At 47.6% G+C, this 16,100-nt stretch overlaps 1 protein-coding gene across 5 annotated transcripts in view; it reads left to right on the forward strand.

Annotated features, from left to right (window-relative positions):
- The window catches only part of GRAP2 (GRB2 related adaptor protein 2), a 79,584-nt gene that overhangs the window by 51,352 nt on the left and 12,132 nt on the right, over nt 1–16,100 (forward strand). For 4 of the 5 annotated variants that reach the window (XM_058431923.1, XM_058431924.1, XM_058431925.1 and 1 more), the window contains 3 exons: nt 1,891–1,982; nt 10,603–10,694; nt 14,871–14,990. In XM_058431923.1, coding sequence (XP_058287906.1) covers nt 1,891–1,982; nt 10,603–10,694; nt 14,871–14,990 — 304 coding nt within the window. Of the gene's footprint in view, nt 1–1,890; nt 1,983–10,602; nt 10,695–14,870; nt 14,991–16,100 lie in introns of those variants that run through there. The other variant, XM_032138739.2, reaches the window with a different exon arrangement.

The raw sequence follows: 16,100 nt of genomic DNA on the forward strand, positions 1-16,100 counted from the left end.
CTTGAAGAAAGTGTACAAAAAGTGTATTTGTGATGGTGTTGTCTGGAAGTACGTTTTGACTCAGAGAGTTAACTATGACATTTTACTTTGGCTCCTGGTCTATTTTTTGCTTAACATCTACCTTTGAATGGGTAATAGTCATCTCTATAAATTGCCTTCGAAAGATTGAGCAATTGTGGAGAATCAGAGAAATGAGCCCCTTGCTATCACCCTGTTGCAGTCGGCTTTAATCCTCTGATCTCCTGGCATTTCACCCTCTCACTGGCAGCCACCTTCCTTATTTACCCAAATCTTGTTAACCTGGGTAGGAATTCCCACTGAGAGGACAACTGTGGTCCCAGTTGACTGGTCGCTGAAAGTCTATTAGGTTGGAGGGTATTTATTTTCTACCCTAAAGGGTTTGAAACTTAGGGAAATTTTGATCAACAAGAAAATAACAGCTTTCAAGATTGTCCTGACAGTAAGCTGTCTTAGCAGAGAATCACAGGATTTGATAGTCATGGAGATTAGTTCTCAAATTTCAATGAGAAAAGTTCATAGGAGATGGGAGTCATGGAAGAAAACTTGTGCTGATTTTGGTCAGGCTACCTTTGCTGGGGAAAAATTCATTCCATAAAATTATTTTAAAACGTAAATACTATTTTGCATCTGTAAATTTTTTTTTTTTTTTTTTTTTGAGACAGAGTGTTGCTCTGTCACCCAGGCTGGAGTACAGTGGCACGATCTTGGCTCACTGCAACCTCTGCCTCCCGGGTTCAAGCGATTCTCCTGCCTCAGCCTCCCAAGTAGCTGGGATTACAGGCACATGCCACTGCACCCAACTAATTTTTGTATTTTTAGTAGAGACAAGGTTTCGCCATGTTGGCCAGGATGGTCTTGAACTCCTGACCTCAGGTGATCTGCCCACCTCGACCTCCCAAAGTGCTGGGATTACAGGCATGAGCCACAGCACCCGGCCTGCATCTATAATTTGATTTAACCTTACAACTTTATTAATTGAATATTATGATCACCGTTTTATAGATGAGGAAACAGAGACTCCAAGGGTTTAATTATTTGCCCAAGAGTCTGCAGCTATCTACCAACAAAACTGGGATTGGAGCCAGCTGTCTTGCCATTACATCCCCGCTGCCTCCTAAAGCACAACTCCAGTTCATACTAAATGTATTACATAGGCCGACTCATTTATCTTTACACGGGTCTCATGCGTTACAAGAAGGGGGCCACTATTTTAACTCAATTCAAAAATGTTAAAATCAAAATTTCCAAAAGGTACTTGGTTTATAATATACCATAAAATAAGTAATCTGACCAATTGAGTCTCCTAACTCGAAGACCAAAAAATGCTTTCTACTCTCAAACCGTGCAGAAGGGAGCTGAGTTCCCCACTGGCCAATGCTGTCTAATTCTCTTAAATGATTCAGATGTAAAAGAGGAAATGGCATCTGTCTAATTAACACTGCCTGGTTAAATATAGCTGCCAAGGGACAGCCTCGGGACAGTGTTTACAGAATAGTCTTTCCAGCCCCTTGGGCCTCAAGTTACAGATGATAGCAAGCCTTCCCTCCTTATCAGCTGCAAACAGAGATGCCCCCAAAAGTGGTGTCAGGCCAGGATGATGAAAGGAGAAGGGAAAGGCCGCGGCTGGCCTTCATTTCCTGCTCCTGGCATCTGGGGATTCCGAGAATGATCCCAGGACCCAGATCCTATAGATTCCGGCAGCTCTTCCTGCAAACACAAGACCTTGTTGTGTGCCTGAGCCTTGCTCTCTGGCCTGGAGACATCCATCTGCCCACTCTCCTAGGAACTGCTGATTACCAGGAAGCACCATCGGCTCTGCTGCCCTCCCCCTGGCAGAGAGGCACAATGACCACATTATTTCTCTTCCAGCTTCACGTTACAGCATGGAAGCTGTCGCCAAGTTTGATTTCACTGCTTCAGGTGAGGACGAACTGAGCTTTCACACTGGAGATGTTTTGAAGGTAGGTGACGTGGGGCCCCAGGGGAGCAGTAGGGAGTTTCAGTTACTCAGTAATCTGACAGTCCCTGCCTTTGTCTCTTAAGAACTGCATGTGGTTCCTTTTAAAAAGAGAAGTTCACCTTGATTCCCTTTGTGCACCCTTATACAAGACACCAACCAGGCCAGGTGATGGAAATGCAGAGTCGGCATAAGCCACCATCCTTGTCCTGGGAGGTTCGTAGTCTGGAGAGGAGAACACATCCACCCAAAGGGCTGTTACGGATGTTCTTGGCTAAGTTCTCAGGGAGCACAGGTGAGGGAACAAGTGATTCCACCGTGAAAGATGGGGGTTGTAGGAGTGTGTGCAATGTGAACGTCAGGAATGCACTGAAGGTGACTTGGGCTTTTAGCTAAAGCTCAGAGATGTGCAAGCCCATGCTGAATTCAGGGAGCAGCGCCAGGCTCAGCAGAGCTGGAACTCAGGAGGAGAGGTTGTGGGTGGAGACGGCTTGGGAAAGACAGCCACAGAAGACATGGCTCAACAAAGGCCATGCACACCTGGCCACTCAGGGGCTTTTTAAAGCTTGTCCTCAGCCTACGCTTGAGTTGCAGTGGCCACTTGCTGAGCTGAAGTGGCCCTGGGCTTCTCCCACATTCATGCACCATATACTTTCAGACTCTGCATCTTAGCCCTTGGGTTTTTGTTTTGTTTTGTTTTGTTTTGTTTGTTTGTTTGCAAAAGAGCATAAGCCCTTCAAAAGGGCATTTGGGCGTATGTGGAGCCAAACCCCCCCTGCCCGACCTCAGAGCACCCTCAGATAGCCTGATCCCTGGTCCTCAGCAGTCCCGATGAGCCTTCTTGGATGCCTAGCAACCCTGAGGCCATTAGTGTCTCACCACCGAGAATTATTTTGTTATACAAAGAACCTCGTCAGCATGTGAGAGGGCGATGTTGAAAGTGTCTGAGGAGCACAGAACACCACAGAATGGCTTCTTTTGGAATATGAACATGCCCATTAGGTAGGCTTCTAACTGCTCTCAACTTTCAAGGTCTAGTAACATAGTGGCAAAGCGTAGGCCTTCACAAACTTCAAATATGAGTCGGGCCTCCTGACCCAGGAAAACCTGTCTGTCACTGCTTTGGGGTCTTACGAAGCTCCTGGAGGGACTTGCCATGCAGTGAGAAGTTCCTGCCTTCTCTGTGGGGCACTGTGATCATGTGACTGTCATCCACTGGAGACCATCCTTGTACCAACTTCCACCCTCGTCTTCCATTGCAAAGAGAACCTGGTATCTTAAGTTTTCTCTATTCCTCAGAAAAGGAAAAAGGAAACAAACAAACAAAAAAAACTTTGCTCAACTCTGCCTCCCAATCCAGCTCCTGATTTCTTTCCTCCCCTTTGTTGCTAATACTGGGAAGAATTCTCTACACTGGGCATGCTTCACTTCCTCACTTCCCACTCATTCCACAACCCTCTGGAATCTGCCTTTTACCCTCCCCCCAACATTCGCTTGAAGTTCACCAGTGATCTCCTTAACGTGCAGTGTAACGACCGTATGGAAATGTCTGTGGGATTGACGCTGCTAACTGGTCCTCTCCTGGAAGCCCCTTTCTCCCTGGCTTTGGCAGCACCACCCTCTGCGGGTTCTTCTCCTTCCTTCCTGACCACTCCTACAGGTCTCATTTCCAAGCATTCTTTTTCCTCTCTTGATCCTGAAATATACACTTCCCTGAAGGTGCTGCCTTTGGCTTTCTGATTTTTCTTCTCACTCTGAGCCACTTCGTCCACTTCTCCGGCTGCAACTATCACCTCTGTGCCAAAGACCCTCAAGTCTATGGCTCGTGTTCTGGCTCTGGCCTTGCTCTCGAACTCCAGACCCAGACTTCCAATTGTCTGCTGGATGTCCGCACATGAACTCCAGCCCCTAACTCAGGATGCCCAGAATCACTCAAACCCCCACGCCCATCTCACCCCCACTTCCACCCAAGCCACTCTTCTTTCCGTGTTCTAAGTATTATCCTAGGTCAGTCACAAGCTAGAAGCCCCAGTTATCATCAATGCCTCCTTTACCAAATCCTGGTGACCAGTAGCCAACATCTCCTGAGCTTCTGTTCAGGGCCAGGATCTAGCTAAGTGGTTTGCAGGCATGATTTCATCATCTCTGCAAACCTATGAAGTAGGCATTCATTTCCCCTCCATTTCACAGATGAGAAGCTGAGGCTAGGGATTAAATCACATGTCCACGGTCACGCAGCTAGAATGTGACCAATCCAGGACCTGGACAGAACTCTGTCTGGCCCCTAAGCACTAAACTCTGCTCTGAATGTATTTTTTTCCTCATATCTCTCAAGCAAGTCTCTTCTTCACCAGAAAGGAGTGTGAGGCATTAAAAAGGAGCATAGACTTTGAGTCAGATGGATCTGAGTTTGAATCCCAGCTTACTAACCGTGGAGCCTGGGGCCCAGTCATCTGCCCCCTTTGAGCTTTAGTGTCTTCCTCAGCAGGTAGAGGTAGTGTCTATCTTGCTGGGTTGTGGAGAGGATTCGAGTTGATGACCCTGGCCCAACACAGACGCCCAATAAATGGTGGCCCGCATTATCGGGATCATCCATCCCCGCTGCTTCTGACTGCTCAGATCATTGCCACAGCTCCTTGACTGACCTCATTACCTCTTGTCTTTTTCCTCCTTCAATCATTCTACATACTAGTCCCAGAGGGATATTTCCAGACAAATCAGATCATATCATTTCCTTGCTCAAAAGCATTCAGGGGTTTCCAATTACCAATTGATTTAGATCGAAAACATCTGGCCCCAAACCACTGTCCAATGTCATTATGCACATGTACATATGTGTGCACACACATACACAGAGACATCTTTGTGGATGTAACGCCCCCAGGTTGCACTGCAATGTATACACCACCCTTTCTCAGCCTCTTCCCTGTATACTCTGAGTGCTTCTCTCCCACACACACACATATTTGACATCCTCTACCATGGAAACCTCACTGGTCCCCCCAATCCCTACCATCCCAGGGAAACAAATCACTCCCTCTTCAGCTCCTCCCCAACATTTCACACAAACTTCACTCATTTCCAGGCACTTACGACTTTGCCTCACATGGCAGCTATTTATAGGCAGGCCATGACCCTGTGGTCTCAGGCACCCTCTATTTCTACCTCTCATTGCTGCCTTTGCCCCGTAGGATCCTAATTGCTCGTTTACGTGTTTTCTACTCCACTAGCCAAAGCTGTGCAAGGGCAGGGGCTGTGTCTGCCTCAATGTCTATAATAGCTGTGCCTAGAACTCCCTTATACTTGATGAATGAATGAACCTTCGATTCCTCTCCATTCCCTGAGAGCAATGTCATCATGCACGTGTGCACACAATGCCAGGTTCGTCTTTGTGTCTTCACAGCATCTAGCACAAGTCATGGCCCAAAATAGATGCCCAGTACATATTTCTTGAATCGCTAAATTGCATTTATTCCTGTTCATTTAGAATTCCATCGGAAAGCCAACCCCCTCCCTCTTTTCAAATTCTGTCCATTGCAGGTAAAGAGCAAAATGAGGAGGGCTTGTTGACTGAGCCCCACAGAATGTCTACAGGATGGTGATTGGTTCCCATGCCTAGGGCTCCCCACATGTGATTGCAATGTCTGCCCCCGCCTTCCTCAATGGGTAACACACCCAGGATCCTCACAGATACTTTCAAAGCCAGCTCCTGACTGCCCCAGCAATTCGCTTCTGGGATTCTCTGACTCGTTTGGCCTTTTGTGCTAAAGACTAAACAGAGGTTTTCATTAGAAAGGTATAAAAAAGTCTGAGCAGCCACCCACCCTCAACAGACCATGAGTTTCCTGGGGCAGAGGCCCCAGCTTATTTATCTCCATATTTCATGCACCTAAGTGCAATCAGCAGGTGCTCACTAGGTGATGATCTACACGGCATGTAGATCAAGATGGTGGACAGGAAAACGCCGCCAAATGACTTGATCCTGCTTCTCCTTTGACAGAAACATTTGAAAACTCAGGAATCAGATTTTTTTCCTATTCATGCCACAAACCACCATACCTGCAGCTACACACAGCACCAGGCTCACATTTGAATTTGCCATTAAATTTGCCAGTAGCTTTGAAAAATATCTCTTGACTCAGGCCATTTCTGTCTCCTCCTGTAATGCATCTAATGCGACCTCATTTCTTCCTGCCAAAATAGCAACCTAAAAGCACTAAGAGTTAATTCTACATAATTCATTTCTTCAATACTTCAAATTTCTGCTGTGCTTCTAAAAGCTACAATTTCATCCAATTTAAAAATTCTTCCAGCCGTAATTTGGCCCTTCTCTTCCCACGTCTAACTTATTCTCAGGCCATGTAACCCAGAAAATCATCTCTTTCTTAGGGAACATTATAAGAATTAAGAAACAGTCAAGTTAAGAGTAAAACTTCAAGTGTTCAGGCTGAACGCCTTGCTCAGGTTTACACGATGGGTACACGAGATACGGGGAACTGAACAGATGGAGAGATGAGAAGAACAGGAAGTGCGGGGCCCTGGGCCCACAACGGCAGGAGGAAACCATCTCCCCTCCCCTCAAATACATTTCTTTGCAGAAAATGAGAATTTTTAAAAAAAAAAACCTCGCCTTCTATACGTGGTAAAAAGCCTGTAAATTCACCTCTCTAGAAACGCAATGTTAGGCAGACCAAGTACCAGGTGGCAGAGAGAAATGGCTGGCATTGTAGGATAATCTTTCAGTTTTTAGAGGAGGTCTGAGGCATGATAACTAAAATTGCAGAGCTGCTTTCAGGTCAGAAAACAAAGTACAAAGTGTGGTCCTTTTCTTTTTTGAGACAGAGTCTCGCTCTGTTGCCCAGGCTGGAGTGCAATGGCGCAATCTCGGCTCACTGCAACCTCCACCTCCTGGGTTCAAGCAATTCTCGTAGCTCAGCCTCCCAAGTAGCTGAGATTACAGGCATGCACCACCATGTCTGGCTAATTTTTGTCTTTTTGGTAGAGATCAGGTTTCACCATGTTGGCCAGGCTGGTCTCAAACTCCTGACCTCAGGTGATCCACCCGCCTCAGCCTCCCAAAGTGCTGGGATTACAGGCGTGAGCCACGGCACCTGGCCTCCATGTGTGATTCTTACGGTGACAAGCTAGTTTCCAAATGGCCTCTTTTACCCCTTTCTGTGTAACATTTGCTACCCTGGCCAAACACCGCGTTCCTATGTGACGGGAGAAAGGAATTCCAATGCCATGAGTTCAGGAGCGATGGATGGAGTGCAGTGCTCTTGTGTTTTTACGTGGCTACGAGGCACTGCTGCTGGGTTTCCTAGTTCTTTTGACCTAGATTTTCTGCTTCCTCCCTTGCCCCCTCAGCACACACATACCCACATGTCCTTAGTGACACCAGCAGTCGCATTTGATGTTAGAAACTATAAAGTTTTCTGTTCTCAGCAATCTCGAACTCAAATATGGGACACACTTTTATTTCTTCAGAATAAATGACTAAATTCAAAACATACACACATAATGCTTTAAAGAACGTGTAAACCCTTCCATGTCCTATTCAGAGCTGGAGGCCTCCCTCATAAGAATACCACATTTGATGGAATTGTATTTTTTGAAAAGAGTCTACACTTTCTGAAGGACTTTCAGGTACCAGGGCTCATTTGATCCTCACATCAGCTCTGTAAGGTGCTAGGTGGCTATTATTATCTCCATTTTTCAAATGGCTGATTGACTTGGCCAAGATCACATATCTAGGGATGGAGCCAAGCTAGAAACCAGGTCTTCTCATTCCCAACTCACAACACTGTCCCCTTCCTTCCACCTTGGAGTAATGTTGGAAATAGCTCATCATCTCCACTCAAGCACTTAGTTCTTTCCATTATCTTCCCATCTTCTTTTCTGGAAGAAAGAAGCTCAAGGGCCCTGTGACTTCAACTCCACCCACTTTCTGATGACTCTGAAACCCCAAGCCCCAACCTCAGCCTCTCTCCTGGGTCCAGACTGACATATCCAGCTGCTCCCTGAGCTTTTCTTCTTAGTTGAAGAATTCAACTCACAATCACCCGCATGCAATCTGAGGCCCATGAGCCCTTTCTCAGCCCTGCCTCCTCTCATGTATCTTCTATTTCTGTAAAGCCATCACCACCTACTCAGTCTCCCAAGCCAGAAATCCAGTGGCATCCCAGAGTCCTCTTCTGCCTTAGCTTCCAAGATTGGTCAAGAAATCCTGCCTGTTTGCTTCCTGAATTTCTCTAAAATACATCCTCACCTCTTCTTAGCCCAGGCCCTATCATCTTTTGCCTGGAGGGCTGTGCTCTTCTTCCTACAGTTTTTCTGCCGACTTTAGCCTTGCAATCTATCTTCACATTCTGATCTCTGATACAGAGCTCTCTCGCTCTCTCTTAATTAGAGACAGAGTCTCTCTCTCTTACTTAGAGACAGAGTCTCTCTCTGTTGTCCAGGCTGTAGTACAGTGGTACAATCAGAGCTCGCTACAGCCTTTAACTCCTGGGCTCACACCCTCCTCCCGCTTCAGCCTCCTGAGTAGCTGGGACTACAGGTGCACTTCCACCATGCCTTGCTAAGTTTTATTTTTATTTTCATAGAGACAAGGTCTCGCTTTGTTGCCCAGGCTGGTCTCAGACTCCTGGGCTCAAGCGATCGTCTGCTTGGGCCTCCCAAAGTGCTGGGGTTACAGGCATGAGCCATCGCACCCAGCCCAGAGCTCTTTCTGAACTCTAATTCTCACTGTTATTTCCCTGCTCAAAATCCTTTAAGGGCTCCCCCTACATTTCAAGATATTCACAGTCTACATTCCAGCCACCCGGAGGCATTTCATTCCCAGAACGCACCACACCTCCTCAGAGCTGAAGGAGGAAGTCCATTGCCATCTGACTTGGCCTCAGTAGCTCCTTTCATTGCCAAGGCAAGTGGTCTCTTCTCTACATATGGATGCCTTTTCTGTCTATTTCTGCTTTCTTCTTTATCATCACACTTCTATCAGTTAAGATATTTTCAGGAGCAAGAAACATAAACTAAAAATGGCCTAAACAATAACAAAGACTTGTAATTTCTCAAAGTCCAGAAGTCGAAGGCTCCTGGGTATCATCTAATTCAGTGGTTCAGTGACATTATCAGAGTTCTTTCCATCCTTTGCTCTGCTACCCTTATTTAGAATTATTGTTCTAGTCTATATCATAGACTTAAAAAAAATTTTTTTGTGAGAGAGTCTTGCTCTGTTGCCCAGGCTGGAGTGCAGTGGCAACATCACGGTTCACTGCAACCTCGCCTCCTGGGTTCAAGCAATTCTCCTACCTCAGCCTCCCAAGTAGCTGGGATTACAGGCATGTGCCACCAGGCCCGGCTACTTTTTGTATTTTTAGTAGAGACGGCATTTCACCATGATGGACAGGCTGGTCTCGAACTCCTGGCCTCAAGTGATCTATGCGCCTCGGCCTCTCAAAGTGCTGGGATTACAGGCGTGAGCCACCACACCTGGCCTCAGACTTTCAAAACATTTTCAGTGGCGGTGCCAAATATTTGTCTTTTAATGGTGAATCTCATTTTTTAAGAAACCAGAAGCCACATACAGTCAAGTCTGGTGAGTAATTTGAGTAACCGAGGTAGACAATAACATTTGGGGGTCACAGTCAAAGTCAGGCCACAGAGTAACAAGACAGAACTTTTGGTTTTGCTTGGGATCTGGCTCTAAAAGCAAGTTTAGAAAAGGCATCCCAAGTATCTTGGGTTCCAGCCAAATATCTGTGAAATACACAGCATGTGAACACAAAGAGTTACTGTTTCCAAAGCTGACCCGACTGGGATGTTTAAGTTTTAATCTGCCTGTTTAAAAAACAACAACAAATTAAATTTTTGAAAAGTTTCCTGGGCCTGGTGGCCCATGCCTATAATCCCAGTACTTTGGGAGACCAAGGCAGGTGGATCACTAGGTCAGAGGATCAAGACAATCCCCGCCAACATGGTAAAACCCCATCTCTCCTAAAAATACGAAAAATTAGCCAGGTGTGGCGCATGCCTGTAATCCCAGCTACTCAGGAGGCTGAGGCAGGGGAATTGCTTGAACCCGGGAGATGGAGGTTGCAGTGAGCCGAGATCCCACCACTGCACTCCAGCCTGGCGACAGAGCAAGACTCCATCTCAAAAAAACAAAAAACAACAAAAAAGAAAAGAAAAAAAAAGAAAAGTTTCCTGGTTACCTGGAAAAGAAAAAAAAAACACCATGGAGTAGCCGTTCTTGCCTTCCCACCAACTGCTGAGATGAGGAACTTAAGGTGCTACCTGGGACAAATGAATTTCCAATAGAAAAAGGGATTCAGGGAAGTCCCTGAGTGCTGAGTTTGGGAGGCCAAGCCACAGTGGGGTGACATAAATGTACAGCACAAGTGGACGGAAATAACTTGGGGTCAGGAGAAGCCGACTCCAAAGGTAAACCCACGGCTCCTCCACAGGCCTGGGGTAAATCCTAGAACAGCTGGTGAGTTCTTTCAACTTATTAACATATTTTCCTCTAAGTCCAAAGGGGCCTTCTTTGCCTTGCAGCCCCTTTCTCTTGTTTTTTGGTGTCCTCCCTCCAATATCTTTGTCTTTCCTTTTCTTCCATGTAGATTTTGAGTAACCAAGAGGAGTGGTTTAAGGCGGAGCTTGGGAGCCAGGAAGGATATGTGCCCAAGAATTTCATAGACATCCAGTTTCCCGAGTAAGTATCTGCAGCCTGCTGAGATGGGCCTACCCACACACACTCCTCTTACTTTTCCAGCAATCACTACAGTTACCCATGGGAATCCAAAACATTGTCAAAAATGGCTGCCTCTGGAGCTCTTTCCGGAGAGCCTCCAGAGCATGCAGCTGAAGGCCAGGGCAGGAGGGAGACTTTGCATTTCATTTCATTCCCTTTTGATGTTTACACCATGTGCATGTACTGCTATTTTAAGTTGTTCTTAACTTTTTTTTTTGCGGGGGGGAGTCGGGGTCTCACTGTGTCACCCAGGCTGGAGTGTGGTGACTCCATCACCACTCACTGCAGCCTAAAACTCCTGGGCTCAAGCCGTCCTCTCACCTCAGCCTCCCAAGTAGCTGGGATTACAGGCACATGCCACCACGCCAGGCTAGTTTTTGTATTTTTAGTAGAGACAGGGTTTCGCCATGTTGGCCAGGCCGGTCCCAAACTCCTGACCTCAAGTGATCTGCCTCCTCATCCTCCCAAAGTGCTGGAATTACAGGCGTAAGCCACCATGCCCAGCCTATTTTAAGTTTTGGGGTTTTTTTGTTTTTTTTTTTTTATTTGTTTATTTGTTTTGAGATGGAGTCTTGCTCTGTTGCCCAGGCTGGAGTGCAGTGGCATGATCTTGGCTCATTGCAATTCTCCTGCCTCAGCCTCCCTAGTAGCTGGGATTACAGGTGCATGAAACCACACCCAGCTAACTTTTGTATTTTTAGTAGAGACGGGGTTTCACCATGATGGACAGGCTGGTCTCAAACTCTTGACCTCAGGTGATCCACCCTCCTCGGCCTCCCAAAGTGCTGGGATTACAAGTGTGAGCCACCGCACCTGGCCTATTTTAAGTTTTTATAAAATGAGTTTGTAAACTCAAATTATCTATAGTGATTTCAATCACAGCGTTCCCCAGAATTCCAAAGGGGGCACTATTGGCCACGCCACTTCAAGAGCTGCTCTCCTAAGTGCTTCTCTGTGACCTCCTAATCCTAACCGTCCTCACCAGGCTCTCAGCCTTCACTCGGTGGGTGGACAGACATTCCCTGCCTTCGGTAAAGTATGCTGACCCCAATGAGAGAAGTCAGCGGGGGGAAGGGGAAATTCTCTTCCTAAAGAGGAAATGAAAAATTGAGATTGGGCTTCGTTTGTCTTAAGAATTGACCACAAGGGTTAGATAGAAATCTAATCTTGCCTCAGAACCAGGGTCTAGCTCAAAGAGCAAAAGTTTGTTAGAAAACCACAGTAGTATCGGTGACTCCAGCAAGGTGCAAGAGCACCAGTCATGGTAAACCTGAACTGACCACCAAACCAAGAGAATGACCACTGACCTTGACAGAACCCTTGATGCTGCCCAGGAATCTGCTAGGTGACCTCTGCATACCCCACCTGCTCTTCAAACCTCCAGCCCCTCCCTGCATCACTCTTAGCCCATGACCTTGATTCCAGGTTCTCTGGAACAATGAAAGCCACCAGAAGTGAAGCTCCCAGATCCCCCTCCCCCACCACATCCACCTGCCTCCTGCAAGTGTGCCCAAACAGTTGGCCTTTCCGGCAGCTGGCTGGAAGGAACTGTCACTGCTTCTAGGAGAAACTCTCCTCTCTCTCTCCCACGTCAACCTCCTTTCCCTCTCTGCTGGATCATTCCTGTCAGCAAACACACACGCTGCAATTTCTCCCAACTTACCAAAACACAAACAAACAAAACCAAACCCAGAGGCCAGGTGGGTTTTGTGGTGGCTGATGCCTGTAATCCCAGTCCTTTGAGAGGCTGAGGGAGGAGGATCACTTGTGGCTAGGAGTTTGAGACCAGCCTGGGCAACATAGCGAGACCCATCACTACAAAAAGTTTTTAAAAATTAGCTGGGCGTGGTGGCGTGTGCCTATAGTCCCAGCTGCTTGGGAGGCTGAGGTAGGAGGATCGCTTGAGCCTGGGAGTTCAAGGCTGTGGTGGGCCGTGATTACATCACTGCACTCCAGCCTGGGCAACAGAGAGAGACTCTGTTTCAAAGAAAAAAAAAAATTTAAATCAATCAATCAATCAATCAATAAATCAAGAAAACTCTTAATCCCAAATCCCCTTCCACTTGCCACTCCATCTCTTCAAAAGGAGTGTGTGTATTTGCTACTTCCAACTCCTCATCTCCCGACCCTTCCCGCCAGGCTCCCCATGGGCTGCAGCTCCCAGGGGTCATCTCAGCATGACCTGCCCTGGGGATCCCCCTCCCACTGGAACACCTTTTTCATTTTGGCTCCAGAATGTCCTTCCTCTGGTTGTCCTCCCACTGCCCTGGCTTCTCCTCCTCAGTCTCTTGTGTTGGTTCCTCCCACTCCCCAGTCCCCTACAGGTTTAGAATGTCTCCTTTTCAGTGAGGTCTTTCTCATCACCATACCTTACATTAATCTCCCACCCCCAGCGCCCCATCTCTCCTCTCAGTTTTCATGTTCTCCACAGCACTTACCATCATCTGGCACACTACAGATCTTAATTATTTTGTTCTTTTGTGTGTGTCCCCCTTGACTAGAACGTAAGCTCCCTGAGGGCAGGGGTGCATGTCTGTTCTGCCCACTGCCGTGTCCCCAGTGCCCAGGAGGGGGCCCAGCACAGTACTAGATGTTCAGTAAAGCTGTTGAATGAATGAATGAATGAATGAATGAATGAATGAATGAATGAATATGTATTATTGAAACCGTGACCACTCATGTCTAATATGCAATGTGTGGTGATTTTTACAAATCTTGAAAGAAGCCCCCATCAGATTGCAGTCAGAGGACAAATGTGTATTTCCTAAATCCCCTTCACTTCTAAAATGTTTCCTTTGCGATATGGCTGCTGTGCTGCACACTCCATTCCTTTTCCCATCCCCATTACATTTCCCACACATGGCAGTGGTGTGTGTGGTGGCCTCTTGTTTAGCCCTGTAGAATTGTGTGGCAAATACTCAGAGAGAATCTCCAGCCCACCAGAAACTGCTGCTTTCAGCCCCCTCAGAGCACAGCCAACCTTCCCCCTCAGTCCCAGTGGGGGACTCAGTCTCCAATAAGTACATCCTTCCTGCTACCCATGTCTCAGGTTCCCAAATTCTAGAAAGCACAGAGAATTGCTCACAAAGGAATCCAAAGCCAAGGCCTGACGGGCTTTTATCTTAAAGGAACATGCGTATGATCCTTCTGGTGACAGCAATTAGAGCAGCCACCTTGAAGCAATGTGACACAGTCCCGCCTTTGGCCGCTGAGTGATTGCAGACACTCATTTTGCTTGTCTGTAGTGGAGAGAGGTCTCTGGCCTCCTGCCTTGAGGCTGCAGCCACAGCTTGCCTGGCCCTGTGTAAGTGTTTGACCTATTTCATACATGCCACGCTGTGTGCAGCTGTACCTCCAGGGGCTGCCACCCTGACCGTTCTGCTGAAAGAGCAATTTCTCCTGTTTCTTCTTTTCCACAGTAAAGATTATGTCCCAGCCTGGATTTTTTTGGGCAGGCCCAGGATGCGGTTATATAGACGCCACTCTCTGGCGCCTGCCAGCCTCGCTCATTTCCAAGCGTGTACACTGGACTCCCTAGTAACACTGCAGCCTCTGCTGGGCACACTGAGCAAAGCCCCCTTGTGCTCCATGTCAGCCGAGGTAATGTGATGCCCTGGGCTATAACTTTCCTTTAATGCCCAGGGAGGAACCTCTAGGCCACTGAGGCCTCAGTGCAGGCATGAGCGCCCCAGGCCCTGCTCAGCCAGCTGCACCTGGTTGGCTCCAGTGCCTGAAGCCTTCCTTTCCCTCTCCGGTGCATCCTCTGTCCCCACAGCTCTGGTCTATCTCTTCCGCAGCTGCCGGCAGGCGGCTGCTTCCTGCAGTGAGTCACTCCCACACTGCCCCATTTTGGTGCAGTGACACATTTCCATGATTCGTTTCCCAGGCTGGAGAGAGACTTCTCCTGGAGAGAAGGAACAAAGAGGGTGAATCAAGGGGAATGCTCCCTCGCCTTTCCTGAAAGCTGCCTGGAGCATTGGTTTGATTTCAAACAGCACCTGGCCCCTTTTGGTCTCTCTCTGCTCCCTACTGTACAGAGTCCCCGGCCTCTTTCCCTCTGGGTCACCTCTTCTCCACGTCTCCCTCCTGTCACTCCTGTGTCTCATCCTGATCCTCTTGTTTGATCTCGCCCCACAGATGGTTTCACGAAGGCCTCTCTCGACACCAGGCAGAGAACTTACTCATGGGCAAGGAGGTTGGTTTCTTCATCATCCGGGCCAGCCAGAGCTCCCCAGGGGACTTCTCCATCTCTGTCAGGTACTGACCATTCCTGACACTGTCTTGGCCCTTCTCGGCCTGTTAACCTCACAGAATGCTGAAGCCATGAAGGGACCTCTGGAATATGACCCAGTGGTCAGAAGCATGGTGGCCTAGGGGCCAAGCATGGCAGCAGCTTCACAACCTGCTGCTCCCAGCGCCTTCCCAAAACATGCACACACCACTCTTTAGAACACTGGTGTGTGTTCAAAATTATTTCTGTGCCCATCTGCCTCCCCTTCTAGCCCAGGTGCTTCTGGAAGGGCAGGATTTTCCTCTCCTTCATCTTTATGCCTTTAACAGTGTCTTGCATAAAATAGAGACACTCAGTGAGTATTTGTGGAAGGAAGGAGGGGTAGGAGGAGGAGAACTCCCACTTGTCCAGATCCATCTGGGGGTTTAAATCTTAACCTTTTCTTTTATGATTGATGCATATCTGAAGAAGAGTCAGGGAAAAATAGAAATCTCAAGTCATTGCTGTAGGATATACAGGGGCGGAAACGTTGTGGCACCTTTCTTCGCCCATCAGAGGAGTCACAGCTGACACTCCTACAAGACAGGTTAACAAGAGGAGAGTGGACACATTTATTTAATCAAAGACTCGTGTGACACAGAAGCCCTCAGAAATGAAGACCCAAGACCCAGGGAAAGCCGTTTGTTTTTATGCTTAGGTTCGACAAAGGACAGACAGCCCTGTAGAAATGGGATTGGACAAAGGGGGTTTGATCTAAGGTAACAGACTGCGGTGGGAAACTGAACAAGGCCTGTCCCAAGTCTTCTCTTTTTTTTTTTTTGGAGACAGGGTCTTGATCTGTCGCCCAGGCTGGAGTGCAGTGATGCAATCATCACTCACCACAGCCTCTGTGTCCCACAGTCAAGCCATCTTCCCACCTCAGCCTCTCAAGTAGCTGGGGATACAGGTGCACACCACCACACCTGGCTAATATTTTTTTTAACTTATTTCTTTGTAGAGACTGGGTCTTACTGTGTTGCCTGGGCTGATCTCCAACTCCTGGCCTCGAGTAATCCTCCTGCCTTGGCCTCCCTCGTAGTGACCCTTCTAGTCTCTCTGACCCGCTGTGGGGAAGAGGAATTCTAATTTCTATGACT

This window comes from Hylobates moloch, unplaced genomic scaffold (assembly GCF_009828535.3).
Source record: "Hylobates moloch isolate HMO894 unplaced genomic scaffold, HMol_V3 SCAFFOLD_19, whole genome shotgun sequence".
NCBI lineage: Eukaryota > Metazoa > Chordata > Mammalia > Primates > Hylobatidae > Hylobates > Hylobates moloch.